This window comes from Corvus brachyrhynchos, unplaced genomic scaffold (assembly GCF_000691975.1).
Source record: "Corvus brachyrhynchos isolate BGI_N302 unplaced genomic scaffold, ASM69197v1 scaffold408, whole genome shotgun sequence".
Taxonomy (NCBI): Eukaryota; Metazoa; Chordata; class Aves; order Passeriformes; family Corvidae; genus Corvus; species Corvus brachyrhynchos.
This window is the reverse complement of record NW_008239759.1, coordinates 424,440-443,704: the sequence shown is the minus strand read 5'-3', so window position 1 is coordinate 443,704 and position 19,265 is coordinate 424,440. Positions and strand designations below refer to the sequence as shown.

Below are 19,265 nucleotides of genomic sequence, written 5' to 3'. Positions count from 1 at the left end.
ATTATGTCTTACCAGAAATAATTCCACTCTCTGAAGCAAAGAGCTAGTGAAGACATGCGTTTTTTCCACTTCTGATGATGAACAGCTGAAACTTAGGTTTAGAGGTGAACTGTGGAATCCCAAGGCCCGTGGGAGAGAAAACACATCCCAGTCACTAGCAGAACATCTTGGGGAAAAAGACAACCTTATTCCCTTTGCTCACAAGCAAATCAATCTACTTGGGCCTGGGAACCAGTTAACAAGGGATACAGCAGGAGAAAAAGAGGGAATAAGACTTAGTTTTCTATCTACCTCCTTCCAGAAACTCATTCACCTCTAAGCAAAAGGTTTAACAGGATAGCAATTTTTTCATGCTTATTATGACAAGTCCAAATGAAATTCCAATTACCTCATTTCCATGTCAAATACTCCTGACCTACAGGGGAAAGAGGCCAGTTGTCCTCCTACCCACCCCAGAACAAGATGAGGCTCCCTCTTTTCTTTTTCTTCTTTTTATTTAGGCAATTTCTGTGTTTACACATTCAGCCAAAGATAAGCCAGAGACGGTTTCTTCTCCCAAAACTGACTTATTTTATTGCATGGGATCACAACAGCGACTGAGAAAACACAGTTAACAAAAAATCCTGGAGCCTTAATTCAAACACATCATGATAAACGTTACCAGCAAGATATTATCTTTTATTGCTGAACAATTACAACCAGATATATCCCAATATTACTCAGAGTGGCCCTCTGTGGCTCAGAGTTCCTTTGATGTTGATGGAGACCTGCTTTTCAATTAAATCATAAGAAGAGAAACACACATATTTCCATTGCAACTCCCAAGTTAATATCTCATAAATAGTACACAAGCTCTCTTAAATGTGGAACAGATGAGCTTTAAAATAATGTCATGATCGAATATCAAAATAATAATAAAAATAATGATATCATTGAATCTTTCAGTCAAATTGAGAACTAATGTTGACTTATCACCTGTCATTCTCCATTAATGAAAACTGCATATGGATATTAAGATTGTGCATGTGATGGGGAAAGAAGTATTCTTTAATGACAGAACTCTTATAAAAATCTAATGACCATTCAGATCTGTAAATCCTTAAAGAGCAAGTTGACAAGAAAAAATAAATCAATGCACCAACTTTTTAAAATGTCAGAACTTAAGAACAGGTTGTTTAAATCTTCTCATTTTGATACTAATTATGGTTTATTCTGAGCAACTTCGTAAGAGGCATCACTGCATTCCAGGGTTATTGCCTTAATGATTTCCAAGCCAATCTGCTCAGTTTATTTTCCTGCTCTGTAAACTTGAATTGGAACCCAATCATAAAACTGTAGTACTTCCTCCCTGTATAAAAATCAAGAATGAAGACGAGCAAAATGCTGACATAGTGACAGAAAATCTATCACCGCCATCAGCATAGCAGATATTGTAATTGTTGCCTTGTCAGGAAGCCAGATGAAAGATGAACCATAAGGAAGATAAAATCACCTCAGGTGGATGACAGAATTACAAGTGTAGGGTGTAATTGCTTGAGGAAGAAAGAACCATCCCTGATACTAAGCTTCCAGGAGCTAAGATGGCAGATGAGTTAAATCATTACATGATCAATCAGATCAGTCCATCTTGCATACAAACAAGACTCTGCCATATAAACTCCCAGGACCAAATTGAATATAAACTACTAATAATTTGCTACTTTTGCTACAGGAAGAAAAGACTGAATGTCTTTTCTCTGAAGCTGAAGATAAAGCTTTGAAAATACTGAAAAAACAATATCTAATCTGTCTCACTCATGCTTGTTTGGAGAAAACTTTCTGATCTGTAAATGAGTTATGAACTGGAATATCCTGCTGTCAGATGTGTACCAAACACCTATAACAGTACAAAGGGGAATAACCAAGAAAAGAATATCAACAGTGGTCCTCACAATTAGCCTTGTACTACTCGTACTTCAGACTTTCAAAAATGAAAGCCCACATGACAATCCAGGCTTGCGCATTCATGAGTAGAAACAGAGGTCACTGTTTCTTAGAGGAATTTTAAGGTAATGTTTGCAATATGCTCTTGGACTCAACCTGTGATTTCTAATAGTAAATTAGCTCATACTGTGTTGAGATAGTGTGTAGTTGTCCTCACAGCATTTGGAGCTGATAAAGCCCTGATACAGACCAACAACCCTCTATGGCCTGGGCCAGAATGCATCTCTATCAAATACAATAGATATATCTAGTGAGAGAAAATGCGTAAGAGGTGTATTTACTTCTATTTAAATTTCCAGATAGTATAAGTACAAAGAATGCAGCCAATCTGCATACAAAAAGACTTTGGAATCTGTAATTTACTCAGCTCGTCCCTGATTTGATACTTGGAAAGTCTGTCTTTGAACAAATTTTTTCAAACTTTAAGCAAGTTAGAAACTTACTTCAAACTTTTAGAAACAGCAGGACACAAGGTTTTTCTAAATTACTATTAAAAATATGATCAACCACAGAAGTTCTATTATAATTTGTTGAAATATACTATTTTGCTAGAAAGATGGAATAATCCAACAGTGATTAGCTTGCATTTTCTCTTCACTTTTTAAGGTTCTCTTATAAATTTTTATCTGGTATGTTACTGCCTGAAAGTAACTTCAAATAGGTGAAAGCTGACAGCAACAGTGGAGTTTTCTCTGCCAGGAGTATACATTAAAAAATGAAAAATTCTGCAAGCACGCTATGTTGTTTAAAAATGAGACTCTAAGGCACCACAAGAAGAAACCTTTTATAAATCAAGGGCACACTGTATACAGTAATTCACTTACAGTCCTGAAGAGAGAGATTGTTAAAATCTACTGCTCCATTTTTGGCATGAACTGCAAACAGGCAAGATAGTTTACAAATACAGATTATAAGCACTGTTGCTAAAGCTGCCATTCTTGTGATCTCAAGCAAACTCTGAAACAAGTTGCTTCCTTTCTGAAAAGCTTAAACGTGTTTCCTCCCCCCACACACCATTAGTCTGGACAGTTGAATCATTCTCACAGCAGATAAATCTTTCCGACTGCTGATTATTCTGACAGGGAGAAAGAAAGGCACTTTGTGTGACAGGGTCCCTTTTGTTTTATTGCAGGCACAACAATCTGTTTTCCATTGAACAGGGGTTTTAGTTCTCCCTCCACAACATTTTTCTTTAATTATGATAAAAGACAGTAACTTAATCAGGCATAAATCCTGTTCAAGCAAACACATGAAAATAAAGGGGTTAACTTTGGAGGCAAAAAGCTAGACATGTGACTTCTCAATTACAACTGTAGATTATAAACCACTAAAGCACTGACAAGTGAAAATTTGTTTTTTCCTCAGATTTGCACTAGTATCACTACAGAAATTAATTAGAGAAACCCACAAACATGTTTATTTTGTTTAACAAGCTTGCCTACAATATAGCTATTCAGTTTTAAAATTATCTTGACTTTCTAATAGCATAACCATATGTACAGCTGCTCCCAGAAAAGAGCACTTTCTTTGTAGCATGCTATTTCAGAAACTCTGGAGACCAGCACCTCAATACGCCAAATAAGTTGGTTACGAATTAGGATGTTGGGACTGATACCAAGAGGGAAAGGGACTGCCTTCATTGCTTGTCTGACACATGTAATACAGATGTATGTGAAGACTAGGACCAGCATCCTCAGAGTACACTCAGTTTTGTCCCCACTGCCAAGTCCAAGAACTGGCACAGCAAACTGCAGCTTTAACTTGGTTTACTTGTTGGAAGCAAAATTCATCTGCACAGCTAAACTGCAACAGACTGGTCTCTACCAAAACAGAAACCACCATCAGCTACTTCACAAGATGCACATAGGCTGCCTGTATTTTAACCCACTCCAAAGAAGCAGGTTGAAGCAGGAGTCCACCTCCACTCATGTTCTCAAGAAATGGAATATTGCAATAGGCCAAATGACTCACCTCTCAGGATTCTGAAAATATTGGAGAGGGTGAACATGGTTTCAGCAGAGCAAAGTGAGAGGATACACCAACAGACTCGGTGTGCAAGGGAGCCTAGATGTAGGGACAGGTAAACAGGAGATATAAAAAGACATGGAGTGATAGTATGACAAACTAGGGAGTTACGACATTTTCAGGAGGAAGGCACAAGGTGTTATACACAAGGAGGAGACAGCAAGGGAAAGAAATTTGAGAGCTGAAATTTGGAAGACAGTGGAAACACGTATAGGGTGTACCAAATATATTCTAACTGAACAGGCATTGGATCTTTCTGAGCAGAAAAGGACAGAGACGGTTTGATGGCCCTGAGGACCAATGAAACAGCAGTGGTCATGTCCATGTATCTGCAACTTCTCTTCTGACCCCCAAAGAGGCTGACCACATCAAAGCTAAGCCTGGGAACATGCCTTGCTACATACTCCTCCTCCACATCATACTACTGCACCACCACAGTTAGACCCACGGACCAAAACCATGGCAGAAAACATGCTCCCCAGGAAACTGCAGACTGATGTCCAAGCTTCAAACAGATCTTCTCTACTTTATGGTAAGAATGTAGCCCAAACTGCTGGAGTTCAAAGCTGGTGGATGCTGGGGAAAGAAAACAGGGACAAAAACTCACCATTGAGGATAACCTAAGGGCACAGGGTGTTCCCTAAATATGGAGGAATGGGAGGATCAGACACAAAGGCCTTGGTGGACAGAATAAGTGGATTGCACAGGTTTATGCACCAAGGACAATGGGCAGACCCTGCAAAATACACAAGCACTTCATACCTCCTGTAAGTAGCAGTAACTGCTGCTACCAATGACTAAGTCCACCATCATCACACTGAGATTCCATTTTGAGTCTCTCACGTCTGGTTTGTAGCTGGTGGCTTCTTTGTTTAACTAGCACTGAGACAGTTTCTGAGACTTCAATCTCACTATAAAAGGTTTAGTTGTTTACTTAAAGACATTTCTGAATAAAACATTCCACATTCAAATTATAAATGTCAAAAGGAGCATAAACCCCTTGGTTGGGAGTGGGGGGCTTTGGTGGGTTTTTTTTTGTTTTTATTTGTTTGGTGCTTTTTGTGTGTTGGGGGTTTTTCCGTTTGGTTGGTTGGTTGGTTGGGTTTTGGGGTTTTTTTTGTTGGTTGGTTGGTTTGGGTTTTTTTCCCTGACCAGTCTGGAGTGCATTATTTCAGGCAGCGTGGAACTGCCTCCGGCTATAGTTACAGAGTAGACTTTAAATGAAAGCTGGTGATGGTCTGCATAATATTTGGTGCACCTGGGGAAAAATATATCCAAGCAATAGCCAGATCTGTGGCCACCAAACTTGTTGAGGACTCACTTGTATTACTTTCAATGGAATCCTTGAACAGACTGACAGACAGTTGCTGCATTTAAGCAGGCTTCTTACCTTTGAAATACATGAACAAAAATTAGCAAAAGAAATATCACACAATATTTAGGATATCACACAATGTGATCAAATTTGCTACACAGTCACTCCCATAGTATCTATTGTCAATATGACTTTTACAATTACAATTTAGGTTTACGAACATCACACATGTAATTAGTTTTACCGCATTAGGCATTTAGTACCTTTAGAAATGGGAACATGTATTTAGGGTTTTCATATCTTAATATAAATCTAGTCTATTAAAAAGTCCTATACAGACTTACTAGAGCACACCTGTGAGTTTTTTTCAGCACAAGCATTTGTGATAAAGCATATCAGCTTTGCAATAACTCAACATCCAAATGCTGGACTTTTTGGGTGTGTGATGTTGTACAGAATCAAGAACAGAATCAGCATGCTTCCTTATCAGGAAAGCAGAGACTTTAAAATACCAACAGTCTTTGTTTATATGGAAAGATTAATATATAAACTAATGCACATTCCTACGCTTCCATGCAGTCCCAACTTCACCCTGTTCATATTAGTGTGTTCCTGCCCCTAACAATTTAATTATTTGAGGCACTGGGGAAGTTTCAGTTAGTACCAACTAAATCTGAACCATTTCAAGTACAGTACACTATCTATTTTTTCTTTCCTGGAATAAAATAAAATATGACAGCCACTTCAAATACATCCAGAGCTAAATTACAATTTATGTTTTCCCTCCCCCCTACATGTTGAAAGAGCTCTCTTTGTAAAAGAACTCTACTAAAGAAAGTGTCTGTTGCACAAATGCATTTAGTTACCTTCCTAATCCTGAGATAATTAAAATCTGCTAAGGTAATAAATCTGAAAACAGTTTATTGGAGAAATGCTCTCTGCATTCTGAACAGCATCTACAAAGTTTCCATTGACATGCACAGGCTTTTTTTTTTAATCAAGTAAAAGTACTTCTTCTCAACAAGAGCAAAGTAGAATTGCTCATGGAACCACAATTTATGCACTAGAGCACAGCTGCCTCAAGCCACGTCAAAAAGCATCCTCAGCACATCATCAGCACTGCCCTGCTCTTTAGCCACACGCTCCTTGGAGTAATTGCTTTCTGAAAGAGCTCAGACTATAAATCACCTCTGACAAATTGACTTTCATTTTGTCTCCCAAAGTAATAAGACCAGAGATGCCACTTAAAATTACATTAAAGAGATTATTTCTTTTTCCCCAGGGAAAACATTGCCTGGACTATGCCAAATGCAGTATACAAGCCACCCTTTCCTACTTTCTGATAGGCAATTTATTTTACATCCATAGGCAACCCAAGCTGAAACAGAGGAAAATTGCAATGGACACAGGAAGAAGTGGGCCAGTAACCTTTCTGCTGTGAAAACCATCACAAAAGCCCACTAAAAACATGCTAAAGTTTCACGGGACAAGTGCAAAAATGAAAGTCATAATTATTTCTGAAGAAACTTGATGCAGCCGCAGGTCTGTTCTGAGATCATCCTAATGAATGTAATTTTCCAAAATACAGAATGTTGGGAATGAAAAAACTCCTAACTCTACCATCTACACTGTTAACTGAAACACATCTTTAGTCCCATAAATTAACAATGCATAATGACAATACAAAATTCTAAGCAAGATCATTTCTTTCAAATTTCAGTTCTAATTTACAAAAATTTGTACACACTATTAAATTTATGAAAATCTTTTCAGACCAATCCATCTCAAAGTACATTATCCATTTATATACAGCCATAGCGATTTACAGAAGCCTAAAATAAGACAAGCGGGCACTTAAAATCTTGGTTCATTTTTTTCAAAGTGACACTGCTTTACCAATTAATATTTTTCAAGGTAAGGGAGATGCAGGGCTAGATATCACAGTGAGAAGTAGAACTACTTTTTCCACCTCTGTTCAGTAAACTCGCATTACAGAATCATGGATGAAGGTTTTGCTGCTGAGCAGAATTCCATGAGTCTTTTTCTTCATTTATTATGTGGCAGAACACACTGTGTTCAGTATATGCTTGGTCCAAAATGCAAAGCACCAACTTACTGCTCCTGCTCTTTAGTCTCCTTTACTTTCAGAGTCTGTCAGTAGAAAAAGAATTAGTATATTGGCTACTTACATAAAAGTGATATTACACAGTCCAGAAGTGTGAAGTTAGAAAAAGTGAGGAGATGGCAAATGATATCTCACTAGGCTAACAAAGCATTATCAGATTAACACATCAAAGACATGGAAAACTCAGATTTCACCCTCTCTTACCCATGAGTAGAAACTGTTTCACACATACGATATGATTTTGTCTTTTATGGGAATGCTGTAGAAAATACTTAGCAGAAACACTGCAGAAATGATGAGAGCTTCCAAGTGAGGGTGACCATTTTCTTTGCTTGCTTTACCACCTTGCTTTACCTCTCAGTTTTGCCTAAAGGCTAGACACCAGACAGGCAGCTTAATCAGTGGCACAACAGCCAACAAGCTGATGAAGCTACTTTCTGAGACTTATCCCTGATCAAATCCATCAACAATGAACAACTGGATATTTGTACTTGAAACGTCACCACACCAGACAAGATGCACAAAAAATAGTGTTTACAGTAGACAGATGAAATGCTGGATTTAAAGCAAAAGGGAGCAATGGCTAAAACCAGCAAGCTTGAACCAAAAATTGCTGAACATTCATTCTCAAGAATAATCAGGAAGGAAATGTTCTTGAACATCCCGATTATTTTTAATTCTCCCATCCTACTACTTACATATTACTGTAACTGTTTCTGAAAAAAGAACTGTCCAGTATTAAGTCTGTTTTGCTGTTTCTTAATAAAAATTTCTATCTGCTGCCTTTTCAAATCCTTGGTCAACTGGGAAAGAAATATTACAATTACATTAATCTGGTATTACCCTTATTTGTTGAGAAATTGCTGGATTAGAAGAAAAGAAAGTTTGGTTGGGGGTTTTTTACTGCCTTAATGATTCATTTGGCAGAAGAAAGAAGCCTTGATTGTTGGCAGTGAGAAACACACTTAGAAATCTCTGACTGGGCCAAAAAAGTCAATTCTAGTGCAATAATGGAAAACATAAACGCATTGTTCAAAAAAAGGCAACCAAAGAAAAAAGACCCAAACAAGCCCCACTTACTTAGAGAGTGAATCACATTATCTTCTCTTTTAGAAATTCTTTAAACCAGCTTAAAAATGAAGACTAACCAATATGCTATCTAAGCCCAGAAAATATGGTTGGGGGGTTCTGTGGGTTTGGGGTATTTTGTTGGGGTTTTTTTTCCCATTGTATTTCTTTTTCCTGAAAATTTTGTGCTTTCATTTTAATGTGTATTGCCTGTTCCTTCTCTGTCCATAGTCTGCTTGGAAAATCACACTCTTACGGTTGCACAGGTAATATTGCAAAAAACAAATGCAGTACTTGCACCCCAAATCCATAGCTGTGATAAAACAGTTATCATTTAGAGTCTTAGAAAGTTTACAACTGCTGCCTGCAACCCCACACGGTTACATGGCAGTAAAACTACCATGAACAAAGTCAATTTCCCATAGTTTACAAAAGCTGTGAAAAGATGTGAAATTGGGAGTTCAAGTTACTATCTAAGGAGAAACACCCAAGAGATAGAGGCTGGGGACAGTAATTTTTTATCTGCGTGATCTTACCAATATCGTACATGTGCCAGCTACATGTGTTGAGCTGTACAACCTCTTGCTCACCCACATGGATACTCTCTCTCTCCTGCAATCCTGCAGACAAAAGTAATGCTTAAAATTTTGCTAGGACACCATCATCCAACAGAAGCACCCACATCCATGAAGAAAGTGATGAGGCTGAGAGAAAATAAAAAGTCACCATCCCCCACAACCAGCCTCCAAAAATGTCTTCTCTACCTTCAGACATGTACAGCAATTACAAGTTGATTTCATTACATACATGATGAAGTATTTGTATCACGTTGGCATGTCCTCTCAATTATGAACAATGTGGAGGTAAAAATATTCTTATGATCTTCCATGCTTACATGGAAAAATGTGATAGGTAGACATGGTTAGAAAAAAGCAGTTTGATATTTTGAAAAGAAGAATCTGCAAAATTAAGAAAAAAAAAAAATTCTAAAGCTGCAAATACTCTGTGTGCAAAAATCTTATTGAAGCTTTTACAATGACAGAATCTCTACTTAAAATAAAAAGTTACATCATGAAAGAAAACAATTTTTGCCAAGTACCTAGTTTTGTGCCACCAAAAAAAAAAAATTATGTAGATGAACACTGTATGGAAAAACAGCACACATTGTTATCACAAAATAGGTTCAAAATCAGGTTGATGATTTTATTTAAGAAAAGATCTTAATATATCATGGTTTATCATGAATATATCATGATGTCCATGGCACTTCAGTTTCAATAAAAGTTTTCAACGTAATTTAAAATTATTGTATACGTAGATGATCATAAATATGTTTTTACCTCCACTTCAGAGAGCATTTAAAACAAAGACACAAATGTTTGTACACCATCATATATACATTATTATATCATATATACATATATATGACATATACTATTATATATACATTTTGTATACTATCAAGTTTCCAGATCAGACTTCAACTCCTATATCCCAAGAATACTGAGTTGTTCACTTTTCAGTTGATACTGGCAACTGCCTGCAAGCTGCAGGAGTTTTATAAATCCCTTTTCCCAGACCCATTCTCAAATAGCTTGCAAGCCGTAATAGAGTTTTCCAGGAATGTACCTTCTAACTCCATTTCCTGTTGTATTTAAAATCCTGCCAAAGGAACATTTCAAAGCAGAATGCAGGATATAAGTGTATGACAGAAATTTTGCTGGTGGTTTCCAAAATCATAGGAGTCATACTAATTTAAAAATGAGATGTGAAATTCTTTATTAAAGAAACATGGACTGTGATATTCAAGTGGGTCTAAGAATTAATACTAACAGCATTGCAGCCCCTACAGATTTGTTTTTAATTTACATAAGAGTTTGTTAATGAAATAAAGCACAAATGTTCCCGATCCTGTTTTCTTCCCATCACTTTGCCCCCTCTAATATTTGGAGTGAAACAAGTTTTGAAGAAACCTCCTTTAAAACACTGCTTTCTGCAGGCTTTGGGCAGAGCTGTATTTGGCTGGCCCTATAATCCACAACTTATTCCCTGTAATAACAACAACTTGTAGCAACAACACCACAGTGCACCAGTCTGCCTTGTTCATGTGGTCCATTAAAGAAGCGGCTCAGAGAACACCTGAAAACTGTATTTCAGTGGCATCATTTGATGAATTACCTGAAGATATCTGAAGATATCTATTCACAGGGAAGATGTGTTAGCCATTCTCCTCCAATAGCAGCTGCCTTCTTAGAAATGCCATAATCACTCTACATGAAAAGAGAGCAAGCTTTTGGCCACACATCAGCAGCGAGCAGTACCTGTGCCTGGTGCACAGCTGCCAGCAACAGCTTCTGAAACCACAACATTTTGTCTCAACGTGGCAATGTAGGTGCAGAGCTCAACCCTGCAACAGGCTGGAGACTCCTTATCACATAAAATGAATAAACATGTGGATTTATACAGCAAGGAAAGTAAAATCCTAAGTCCTTGTATAACCAATACAATTTCCTTCTGAAACCCTCAAACTTACAGTGAGAAGGAACACGAATGGGTTGTATTTGGAAAACGTTTTTCCAAGTGATCATGAGCAGAAAGTTGCATTCAGATATTGGATTCACTGAGACAATACTGAAAGTAAGAAAAACAGAGTGCAGCAAATGAGTGAACGCAAGAAACTGTTCTGTTACAGAGGAACAGACACAGAGCAGAGTCTTCAAAGTATACAAAAATAGAACAAAAAATTACATGGGCTGACATGAACCTCTTGACTAATTTTTGAAAGCACTAAACTTGACAGAATTGAGTACCCTGACTGTCTTAGCTAGTAAGAAAATATTCAAAAATACACTTAAGCCATCCTGATTTGTTTTCTGCTTTCCATAGTGTTCTAATTTACACAGAAATACATGCTCTTCCTAGGATGGTTAACTATGCTTCCCTATTCAGCGAAAAGCACCTGTAGAAACTTTTAATTCTGAACTTAGGCTGAAGTTTGGTTGCAACCCTTTGGAATGATTGGCATTAAATGCGGCCTTTTTAGTAGTAAATAAAAATGCTTTAATTTTTAAATTTTTTTAATTTGGTTTTGGTTATTTTTGTTGTTTTGTTTTGCTTTATGCTAGCTGTAGCCTGTATTTGAGGAACAAGTATTAAAAAAAGGAATAATTTGCTAGGGAAAAAATCCCCAGGATGAAAGAATTGAATGCAGATGTCAAATCAAAGGTAACACCTCTATTGTAATCATAGGTCAATGCTAGTTCTTCTAATTTTCCTATGAAAAGTATGTTTTGAATAATGCTACTCATGGCTTCTTTTAAAGAGACATTTATTTCTGACAGCTGTTTTCATTTTACATACAGGAATATTAAAGTCTTTTATTATTAAGAGAACGCATAATTACAAAAAAAATTAACATTTGCTTTCAGATGGTCCCCAGATTTCCCCCATCCATCCCCATCATCTCTACTACCATGCTATTCTCATGTAAGAGGCAAATAAATACTATACCGTATAATTTTAAGATAGTTTGAGTTTAAATTATACTAACTTGAAAGCATGACTTTTTTTAAAAAAAAAAAGTTATTTTAATCCTGCTGCAATTCTGTTTTTCTTTAGACTTAGAATTGATTAAAACAAAACAATGCTCTGTCCAACTGCATTCTTTTCATGGTTTTCCCATCCTTCCATCATCATCCTAAAATACCATACCCTTATAATACGGAATTCTTTAATCAGTTCTGACATGCATCTAACTTTTTACTTGGCCCAGCCCCAGCAAACATAGTTGTGCTCTACTACACATAATTTCTCTCCATAACTTGTTTTTCTTTGGGTAACATACTTCATTTCAAAACTCTAGGCTTCTGTAAGGGTTAAATTAGAGGTTGAATAACTAATGCATAAGCAGAATTCTGATTTCATTCAGAAATACTGCTCTCATTCAATCTGAGTTTTGGCCAAATCAGCTGCAAAACCAAGCTTTAGTCTGCCTCATCAGTTGCTAGAGCCTATTATTGAAATCTTCATTGTTTTACATAACGAGTATGTTCCAGGACCAATTATTTTTCAGGATCATCAACTCTTATTTGGTACTTAACAAAAAATACTACAAAATAAATAGATAAAATATAGGTCTAAATATTACTTCTGCTACAAGTATCATCATTTGAGAAATCAGCTCAACACCACCAGTAGAAAACATACATAATTTTCCAGTACCACACCACTGACAAATCAAAAGATACATATATTTTTCTTATAATACTAATGTATCTTGGAGTCACTGAATCACTAAAGTAGGAAAAGACCTTCAAGGTCACTGAGTCCAACTGTTAACCCATCACTGCCAAGCCCACTACTAAACTATGTCCCTAAGTGCCACATCTACATGTCTTTTAAATACCTCCAGAGATGATGGCTCACTGTGCAGATGCACATCCTTTCAGTGAGCAAGGCTTCTGCCACTGAAGGAAAAAAAAAAGAAAAAAAGAAAAAAGAAAGAAATCCCATTTCAGAGAATAGGAATACTTGCTATATATAACTTTCCCAGACCAATGGGTTTGAATCAAAATCCATTACAATGAGTCACTCTTCCTCAGACTTTAAATGAAGTGCCAGTAGTTGTAGCAACATATTAAATTAAGTGAAATTTTTGGGCTCTGTTTTTCATCCTCCATGCTGAAACCCTGAACGTGAAACTCTAACTTCTTGTTAGAACTCACTATTCTGGAGGAGAATACTGACCGTACATCTGTTTTGTAGACTGAGTTTTCAGAAGGAACAGAAATGTCCTCTTCTGACATCTCTTCCTCTTTCTGGAAAGCTGTTTCTCTACAGAGGAGACAGCATCCACTAGTTCTAATTTAAAGATACTGTGCTGTTTCATACTCAGTTTAGACACAGTCAAATTGATAAAAATACATCACGATAGCTACAAGACTCAGAGAAAGACTCTAAGGAACAGATTTTGAAAATACCTGGTCAAAGTCAGAACAGCCTTAAACAATTGCCTTGGTGTCTGAAAAAATAAATAAATAAATAAATAAAAACCCAACAAAAAATTCCCCAAAAAGAATCCTGAAATACCAAACCACAACAAAACCAAACACAATGGAATTAAGAATTAAACTTATCAGTTCTTTATGAACTTGTATAGGAGTAGAGTATGTTGTGATCCTGGGCATTATTCCACAAAAACACTCCAGTCTGGAGCACATGAACAAGCCATACTTTCAGCAGGTCACATGCTGAAAATGCAATGGCTGCTCACAATCATGTATACACATTGTGCTACTAATCCTTTTCTGGTCTACACCAGAATGTTTTTATGGTTATACTGGGCATCAGATTTACACAGGAGCTCTGATTTTTGCAAACAATGCATCCATACTTCTATTTCTGCATAACAAGAATTTTTAAAATATAGATTTGAAATTCATAAATTCTTAATCCATCTCAGAAGCAATGCTCATGAAGTAGTTTTGTGCTTACAAAAAAAGTGGGTTTAGAGTCTACTCATGCTAACACTCATACAACACTTTCCTACTGTGATGCAGGGCCAGGAGAAGAAATTCAGTTAATTCCCTAACTTAGTAATTCCCTAATCAATAAAGTAAATGTCTCTTATACAACTGTATTTTGAGTTGTATTTTTCCAACAATATATATGTGAATCACTAGAGAAAACTAAATCCTTTTTCTAAGGCTCAAGAGGATTAGAGCCTCACGTCCTTAAAGCATGTGGCTAATATGCTTAGGGCTGTATGCTGCCTCTGCAACAAAAGATGAAATGCATTAGCCACAGGAAGGAGCATGCACGTCTTATGAATAATGCAACAGACAGATAAACTGACACCATACACTGTTGACACGGGAGACAGAAACCCCCTCCAGGCAGCAGAGATGGGAACAAGGAGCTCCTGTTTTTGAGTTGCACGTGTCCTGTCTAAAGGTCTTCTTCCTCCTGGATAAAAAATGGCAAGCCACACGTCCTGTACAGGTGGTCCCTCATTTGCACACTAGACAGAGCAGCTAGCTGAACAAACAGAGCAACGTTGAGTCATGTCAGACAGCCTGGTCAGGTTGGGACACATTCATTGCTCATGCAGTCTTTGTATCCAAGTAAGGAATAGAAGACATGGCTCACCATTCCTTACATGTGCAGCATTACTTGTACTGCGTTCCAAGATAAAGTAACTTCGGTATTTGGCAAGCCAAACTTTAGCCTGGTGCTGAATGGAAATCTCTTTTGATCACAGCCTTTCCACATTTGAGTTGTCCTTAAGAAAACAAAAAGAATAAGAGAACTGCTCTTTGCCTTGACAAGTCAATAAAAACAATCCTACTCCCAATACTGTTAACCAACTGTAAATACTTAGGAACATAAGAAAATGGGGATTAATTAGTTTTCATTCGATTACATAAACAGATCAAGGCACGCTTTGATTCTTTTTGTTTAGGAAAATCTTTGATACTTTGTTTGCTTTGTTGTCAAAGATAACATTTTTTCACTCCGGTTAAAGATAAACCTTATGGCTCTTGTTCAGATAAATTATCACAATTCCAAGCCTGATGTTTGAACTTACTCAGTGGGACCAGCCAAGCGACTTAGATGTATAACTTTCTTGAGCCAATTTATGCTAACTTTTGCTACAGGGTTTACATAAAATCAAAGGTCAATAAAGGCAAGAATTAAAGGTCCATTACATTTGCTCTGAACTAAATGAAACTTGCTAAAAATTCTGTTTAAAACACCTTCAAAGCAGAATATTTTTAATTCAGAAGAATGTAAAATATAAAATAATCTAGAGTTTAAAATACAATAGGTAATAATCATGGATTTAAAAAATTAGAAAAGCTACCTACATTAAGTTTAAAAATGTTTTATTGTTCTGCTCAATACTTTCTGTACTACAGTCAGGAATGCAATAAGCAGGTTATGAACCCAAGAGCATCTTCCCTGTAACATGTTTAAATACCAGGTAAAGAGTCTGGCCTCAGACTGGCAGTCAGCATGAATCATCACCAATTCCAAACATCTCTCTTGAAAATAAAACTTGCTTCCAGATTTTGACAAGTTTTTTCCTTACTTTGTCGCCTGTTTTGAAGGAGGATGATGCTCATCATCTGAAGGCTTAGGTAGACCTTTGGAAGATCCCAGAGGAATACCATGACACATCCTTGCTTTAAGTTTGCATGGCCACCTACATTCTTTTCCCATTTTCAAGTGATACTCAGGAAAATAAAACACAACAAATGGATTCATTTAGACCTACACTTAGTGAAACATTAATCCATTTCATTCCCTCGTGACCATATCAAACTCATCAACAGTGTTCCAGGAGGTGATGGAAGAATCTCATGCTTCAATCTAGCTCAGTGTATGTACTGCCCAAACCAAAAAAAGTGAAAGAAAAGTCTGAGCTCCCAGAAGGCAAGCAGCGCTGAACGTCTTCCTCTACGACTTTCTTTAGAATGTAATGTACTAGGCATCTACACATAAAGACTCTCGAGTTCCCAAAAACTTCAACAACAAGTTGGTAGGTAACAATTAAAAAAAAGTAATTCAGTCTGCAAGTTCACAGGAAAACTCCTACCAGAGCAAGCAGTAAAAACGATTCAACTCAAGTAAGACTGAGCCTGAAAAACCAATCACATGGTGTCACAGTAATCTGAGAACCTCAGGAAATGCCAGAGTTGTCAGGCCACCACCTTCTCAGTAACATTTCACCCAAATTAGAAACTGGATACACTACGTTACTAGCTGGCAAAACTCCCAGCCTCAAATGATGGCCTGTCAAACGAGAGAAGGGCACTCTTCCCTCTCCTGCACTACTAACAGGAGAGCCTGACAGTCTCTGGAGAGCAGAAACAGCCCTTCACCACAGAAACACCACAGTGACATATTTTGTTTTCTGTAGAGTACTGCACACCCCAGGAAACCCAGGTTCTTCAGAATTCACAAAACAAATCTTCTCTTCAAATTGCGTCACCATTATGGTGGTGAACAACTTGATCTACTGCTATGAAATATATATTAAATATATATATGTAATATATATAATATATACTGCAATGAAACTACCAGTTGCAGCTAGAAGTTCATTAGGAGTAAGGAAACCTGATTATCATGGTGATAAAATCTGACAGTAACTGTTGTTAAATATCTCTTAGGAGTTGATCCCTTCACAATAATAAGGATGAGGGAAGATGGCAGAAAATGGAGCATTAATAAATGGTCAATCACACTTTTTCTAATGGAACTGGAGAAACAGCTGATTTTAAAATCAGAGTTCAATGACAAGTGTCCCTTTGTTCACTTGCTTCCTTTTCCTTCCCAGCTCTGAAGACGGGCCACTGCTACAAGAGCTTCATCCATACATATTATGATAAACATAGTACCACAGTCACACATGGATATCCAGTATGTCTTTATTTTAGCTGGGTCCTAAAATGTTTATGAGGTCCACAGTGGCACTGTGCCCCATATACAGTAGGTGTGTATATATATATATATGCCACTTTGTATAGTGCCAAATGCCCCAGCCCTGACTCACAGGAGGGAGGTGTGATCTCTCTGCATCATGGGGAATGAATGCTCTGCAGAATACATTGTCGCTGTCGTGCTAAACTTGATGTACATCCTCATTTCTTCCCTGACCGAGACCCTTTCCAAAACGAAAGTAAATACATAGGACCAGTGCATATCTAGTCTCATCCTGACATTGAATCAAAGTACCCTGAGATGCACATCAGGATGAACATATGTGTCCTGAAATGTGTTTGCCTGCCAACAAATGTTCCAGGATTTGTACAACAAATCACAATTGAAGACAGCAGTGCAAAAGGAACAGGCAACAAAATCATTTGCACTGCTGAATATTCAGATAACCTTAACTAGGCTGTGGTCTATTTCCACTTACGGAAAAAGGGATGTCAAAATTAAGGTGAGACTACAAAGCTTTCTGGAACAGAGATTCTCCTGAAACGCCATTTTGCAGGGACACACTGTTCCCACGCACTTCAAGTTAAACATTTACTACACAGTTGAGAGAAATGAAATGCTGGCAGAACTATGGTAAAGGATCTCTTGAATTCTTTCCAAAGGTCACATATATGGACTAAATGTCAATCAAACCACCGTTCTTATAAGCAGGAGTGTAAAAATCACCAGAAAAAAAAAAAAAGAGCAAGATCCTAACTCACTCGCTCTCCAAAATGAAAACCAAACCAAATTTTAAAAAAAACTTTAAAAAACTTTTAAAAAAAGACACTCCTTTTCTTAAAGATGGACTGCTTCTTGAAATCTATCAAGACAAACCAACTAGAAAACCTCTTTTTGGGAATATTTACTAGAATTCTTTTCCCAACCAAGCTGAAATTATCACCCTCGGTACTGCAGAAGATGGTCGGAAATAATACCCAGTACAGAGTTTCAAAAATTCCATTACTTATGTAGGTTTGGGTTTTTTTTTTTCTTTGGGATATAAGCATAGCATCTACTAGAGATTGCACATAAAACAGAACTGATAGAAGTCTAGGACAGGCATATATGCAAGCTTGCATAGCTAATTCTTTTTAATAACAATAACATGCCAAAAACTCATGAACTACACAAAAGGTTAAATAAAATACTTAACTTATTGTAATGGCGAAATAATTTATATTAATTCTCAGTAAAATTACAGAAATGGCACATGTTCAGGTTTAGTTTTTGGCATGTATAGATCTGTTTTTGGGATAAACTAACTTCACTGAAGCAGAAGTGGAAGCCAAGCCTTTATCCTGCACAAGCTGATTGAAGAGACAGAAGCACTGGTCTGGCAAACCTAAAAGCTGACTTTTGATGAGGAAAACCAGGCTGCTGGAGAAGAAGAAGGAGGGAAAAAATAGAAGGAACTGCATCAAAATGTCATCAGACCAATTCTGCTAGGCAAAATGGAGATTGTACATATACACTGACTTTCTACCCCAAGATCACCCATTCGTCATCACAGTGACAGCTCTGGAAGAAGGAAATACATTTTCTTATAGAACTCCGAAATATGTACAGCACCAAGGATTAGGAAAGAAGAAGGAAGAAAATATTAAGCAATGCTTGAAAATTTAGCTCATTAATATCACTGACAAGGGGTTGGTGGGCATCTTACTGCAGAACAGCCAGCTGCTCCTCTGAGAGGATGGGAGCAAGGCTGAAAAATGTAAGGTAAGATTTTGTGTCACAGTTCTAAAATATGAACCTGAAAATAAGGTGAAGGGGTGCCAAAAGAGGCAGAAGGTTAGTGAAATCCTTGAGGTAGCAGGAGTCAGTGGTGGCCTCACAGGCCACCTGGACCCACCCAGCTCACTTTCTCTGCCAGAGGAACGAGACACCTGTGTAGGCATGGACCAAGCAGGCACATTTGGGCACGGGGCTGTGGGCACCCCCCACCCCAGAGCCAGACACCACTGTCACCTGCTTGAGGAAGGGTGCAATTTGAACTGAAGGTGTTGAGTAATTGCTGTGAAGACAGCAACACAAATCCAGCCAAACCTGGGATGGACACCTTCAGCCTCCCCTTCTCTTTGCAGCACAGACAGCTGGTGCCACTGCTTAGCCACCAGGTAACACAGTAGGCAAATTCACCTGCTGCTTCCCCAGCAGCAGCTCCCAGCCAACACTCACTACATGGGGCAGAACAAGACCCACCCCTTCAGTCTTTTCAGTCTACACAACACAGACACCAGATTAGCAAAAACTACACATAAA

The 19,265-nt window shown here is 37.6% G+C and overlaps 1 protein-coding gene across 1 annotated transcript in view; it reads right to left on the bottom strand.

Moving 5' to 3' along the window:
- Positions 1-9,133, bottom strand: part of ROR2 (receptor tyrosine kinase like orphan receptor 2) — a 115,276-nt gene extending 106,143 nt beyond the window's left edge. The window contains exon 1 of the mRNA XM_008640165.2: positions 9,053-9,133. Coding sequence (XP_008638387.2) covers positions 9,053-9,065 — 13 coding nt within the window. The 5' untranslated portion in view covers positions 9,066-9,133. The remainder of the gene's footprint in view (positions 1-9,052) is intronic.
- Positions 9,134-19,265: the final 10,132 nt, after the last annotated feature.